Source organism: Ovis aries, chromosome 11 (genome assembly GCF_016772045.2).
Source record: "Ovis aries strain OAR_USU_Benz2616 breed Rambouillet chromosome 11, ARS-UI_Ramb_v3.0, whole genome shotgun sequence".
Lineage (NCBI taxonomy): Eukaryota > Metazoa > Chordata > Mammalia > Artiodactyla > Bovidae > Ovis > Ovis aries.
The window spans coordinates 19531356-19534931 of NC_056064.1; the positions used below are offsets into that span (position 1 = coordinate 19531356).

Genomic DNA, 3576 nt, shown 5'->3' on the forward strand with positions numbered 1-3576 from the left:
ATGGGTAAGTTGTTAACAAGCAGTAACTAGTTGTTATATGTGGTGGGTTTAAATTCCTAAAAGATAAAAATACATATATTTAGTAAATTGTATGTCTACAATTGGAGATGTGTAGACATATATTTAAACATGCATTGATACATGTTTCCCTACACAGGTCACTGAAAAACCAGTACATGTTTGAATCAACATGAAGTATCTTTCACCTTCTCCTCAGTCCGGTAAGGTGTGGTTATTATCCCCATTTTAGAGATCACGGAACAAAGGGACTTAGCAGGATCTAAGTAGCTTGCTCAAGGATTCCAGGCTAATCCAACGTCCTTCCTACCCTTCTCTTAACCTTCATGACAGTTTGTGCTGGCCCTTCCCCTCCCACACAAATTCTCTGTCAAGCTACAAGATTATGGATGTCTCCCCAAACACAACCTGACTATAGGAAGGAAAGGCCTGAGAAGAGGTGAGAGGGAAAAGAAAGGACAGGAGGAAAATGGAGGGGAAGAGATGAAGGGATGGGAGCTCCTTGCACCCGCCCACTCTGCCTGCGCCGCCCTCAGCCTTGTCTCCGCCCACATTTTCCTGCCTGGTCTTCTGAGTGTTGCTGCTGCTGCTGTTGCCGCTAAGTCGCTTCAGTCGTGTCCGACTCTGCACGACCCCATAGACGGCAGCCCACCAGGCTCCCCCGTCCCTGGGATTCTCCAGGCATGAACACTGGAGTGGGTTGCCATTTCCTTCTCCAATGCATGAAAGTCAAAAGTGAAAGTGAAGTTGCTTAGTCGTGTCGGACTCTTAGCGACCCCATGGACTGAGGCCTACCAGGCTCCTCCATCCATGGGATTTCCCAGGCAAGAGTACTGGAGTGGGATGCCATTGCCTTCTCCCGAGCGTTGCTGGGATCCTCCAAATGTTCCCATTACAACGGGGTCCTTGTGCTCCTGGACTCCTGAGCCCCTGGGACCCCTAAGAGCTTCTGTCCCACCCTGATGCTGGCTCCATGCATGCTTGCCTCCGGGCTGTGGAGTGAATTTCCAGGAGGGAAGCAGCCCTCTGAGAGCTCACCTTGGCTGGCTTCTGCAGCACCTCTCTCTTTAATACCCACAGGGGCTTTGGCAGGAAGTGTCCTCTGTTGGGTTTGATTTTCCACCTGAAGGAGTGTGCAGAAGCTGCACTCTGACAGTAAAAGCAAAAGGGAAGGCACTAGATCGGACTTCCCTGGCAGTCCAGTGGTTAAAACTCCCCCTTCCAATGCAGGGGTACAGGGAGGTAAGATCCCACATACCTTAGGACCAAAAAACCAAAACTTAAAAAAAGAAGACAGAAGCAATGTTGTAACAAATTCAATAAAGACTTCAAAAATGGTCCACGATCAAAAAAAAAATCTTTAAAAAAAAGTGCAGGTGCTGGAGCAGAAAGGTCAGTGTGAGGATTTTAAGAGATTGCATGGTGCAAGGGGCCCAGCACAGTGCCTGGCACACAGCAGGGCTCTGCAAGCAAGGACTGTCCTCCCTGACCCTGAGGAGTTCTCAGAGGTACCTCCTACCCCCCCCCCCACCTACCCCCTACCCAAAGCCGCATTTCAATCTGTATCCTACACTCAGGCTTCACTCCATTACACAGGGAAATTTAGCTTCATTGATATGAAGGGGCTAATTACTACATGAGACATAATTACAAGATGGGAAATGGATTTATAGATGCTGTCAGTGGGAGGGGAAGCTGCTACGGCTGCACTGTGCTCCTACAGGGCTCAAAGCTCCCCAGAGTCTTGCCCTGGGAATACTTGCCTTACCAGAGAGATGTCTTCCTAGAGAGGTCAGTGGTGGTACAGATTTCTGGACATTAAATCCATGTTTCCCTCTGAATTTGTTCCACCAACAGTGATATGCTCCACAGGGTCCCTCAACACAATAAAAATCACACTTAAGAATGTAGTTAGTCTGAAAGGAAACATATGATGAGATGATCTATCTTAAAACTAGTGGAGATTTCTGACTCCGCTGTCACCACGGCGACTGTGAGAAAGCTTGTGGCGAAGCTGGGGCAAAAAAAGGAAGCAGGTCCTGAAGTTAACCCTAGACTGTGCTTATCTGTAAAAGATGGAATCATGGATAGCACCAATTTTGAGCCGTTTCTTCAGGAGAGGACCAAGGTGCGTGGAAAAGCTGGCAACATGGGTGGTGGTGTCCTAACCGTCAAAAGAAACGAGCGTAAGATCGCTGTAACTTCCGAGGTGCCCTTTTCCAAAAGGCATTTGAAATACCTTACCAAAAAATATTTGAAGAATAATCTACGTGATTGGTTAGCTGTAGTCACTAACAGCAAAGAAAGTTATGAATTGTGTTACTTCCAGATTAATCAAGATGAAAGAGGAGGAAGATGAGGATTAAAAATTCAATCTGGAATATTTGTATAAGTTCTTAAATAAAATTTATCAGCCAAAAAAAAAAAAAAAAGAGTGGAAAGGAGAGATGCTGTCTAGACACTCTAGGGTGCTAGTGCCTGCCTTTCTTTGGGATTAGATGAATCTTGACAGAGTTATCTGTCCAGGGGCTTGCCTGATAAATATGCACTCTTAGAGTCCCTTATGGCTTAGTTTTCTTTGATCCAAAATAACATATCTTGATGGGAAGGAGGCTCAAGAGAGATGGGATATGTGTATGTGTATAGATGATTGATGATGTTATACAGCAGAAGCTAACACAACATTATAAAGCAATTATTCTTCAATAAAAAGTAGATAAATAAAATAAAATATGTATCTTGGGAATTCCCTGGTGCCCCAGTGGTTAAGACTCTGTGCTTCCAACGCAGAGGTTATGGGTTTGATCCCCAGAGAATTAAGACCCCAAATTCTGTGCAGTGTGGCCCCCCAAATTTTTTAAATAAAATAATCAAATACTATATTTTAATGCATACACATACACACACACATACACAGAAATATAAACAGATAATGAGCATATGTGGAAATTTCCATCCTTGTTGATAAGCAAAGTTAACAAATTAATTGTTGCTAGTATCTATGGAGGGATTTCCCAGGTGACAGTAGTGGTTAAAAAAAAAAACAAAAAAAACTGCCTGCCTATAAGACTCAGGTTCGATCTCTGGTTTGGGAAGATCCCCTGGAGGAGGGCATGGCAACCCACCCCAGTATTCCTGCCTGGAGAATCCCATGGACAGAGGAGACTGGCGGGCTACAGCCCATAGGGTCGAAAAGAGTCAGACTCAACTGAAGAGATTTAGCACACGCGCACACACACAGTATCTATGGAACACACTCCATGCCAAGTACTGAGCTTTGCATATATTACTGTTCATCTTCACATAACCCATGAATACATTGCAATCATCCCTAATTTACAGCTAGGAAATCAAGACTTGAAAAGGTCAACCTAGGTACCCAAGTTCACACTGGTTAATGCCAGAGCAAGGATTTGTACTCAGCCTGTCTGAGCCTAGATCCTCAGAAAAAAAGAGGAAATCCCCCAAATTAGCAATGATATAGACTCAAGACTCTCAGGAGTGTCAGGAATCTCTCTGGGATCTAGTATTCAATTCCTGATCCCCTAGTTAAGGAAA

At 44.7% G+C, this 3576-nt stretch overlaps 1 protein-coding gene across 1 annotated transcript; it reads left to right on the forward strand.

Annotated features, from left to right (window-relative positions):
• LOC114117016 (large ribosomal subunit protein eL22-like) lies at positions 1–2377 on the forward strand. The gene is made up of 2 exons (XM_042256556.1): positions 1–4; positions 1977–2377. Exons 1-2 carry the CDS (start codon positions 1–3, stop codon positions 2375–2377), a joined length of 405 nt encoding a protein of 134 aa, XP_042112490.1.
• Positions 2378–3576: the final 1199 nt, after the last annotated feature.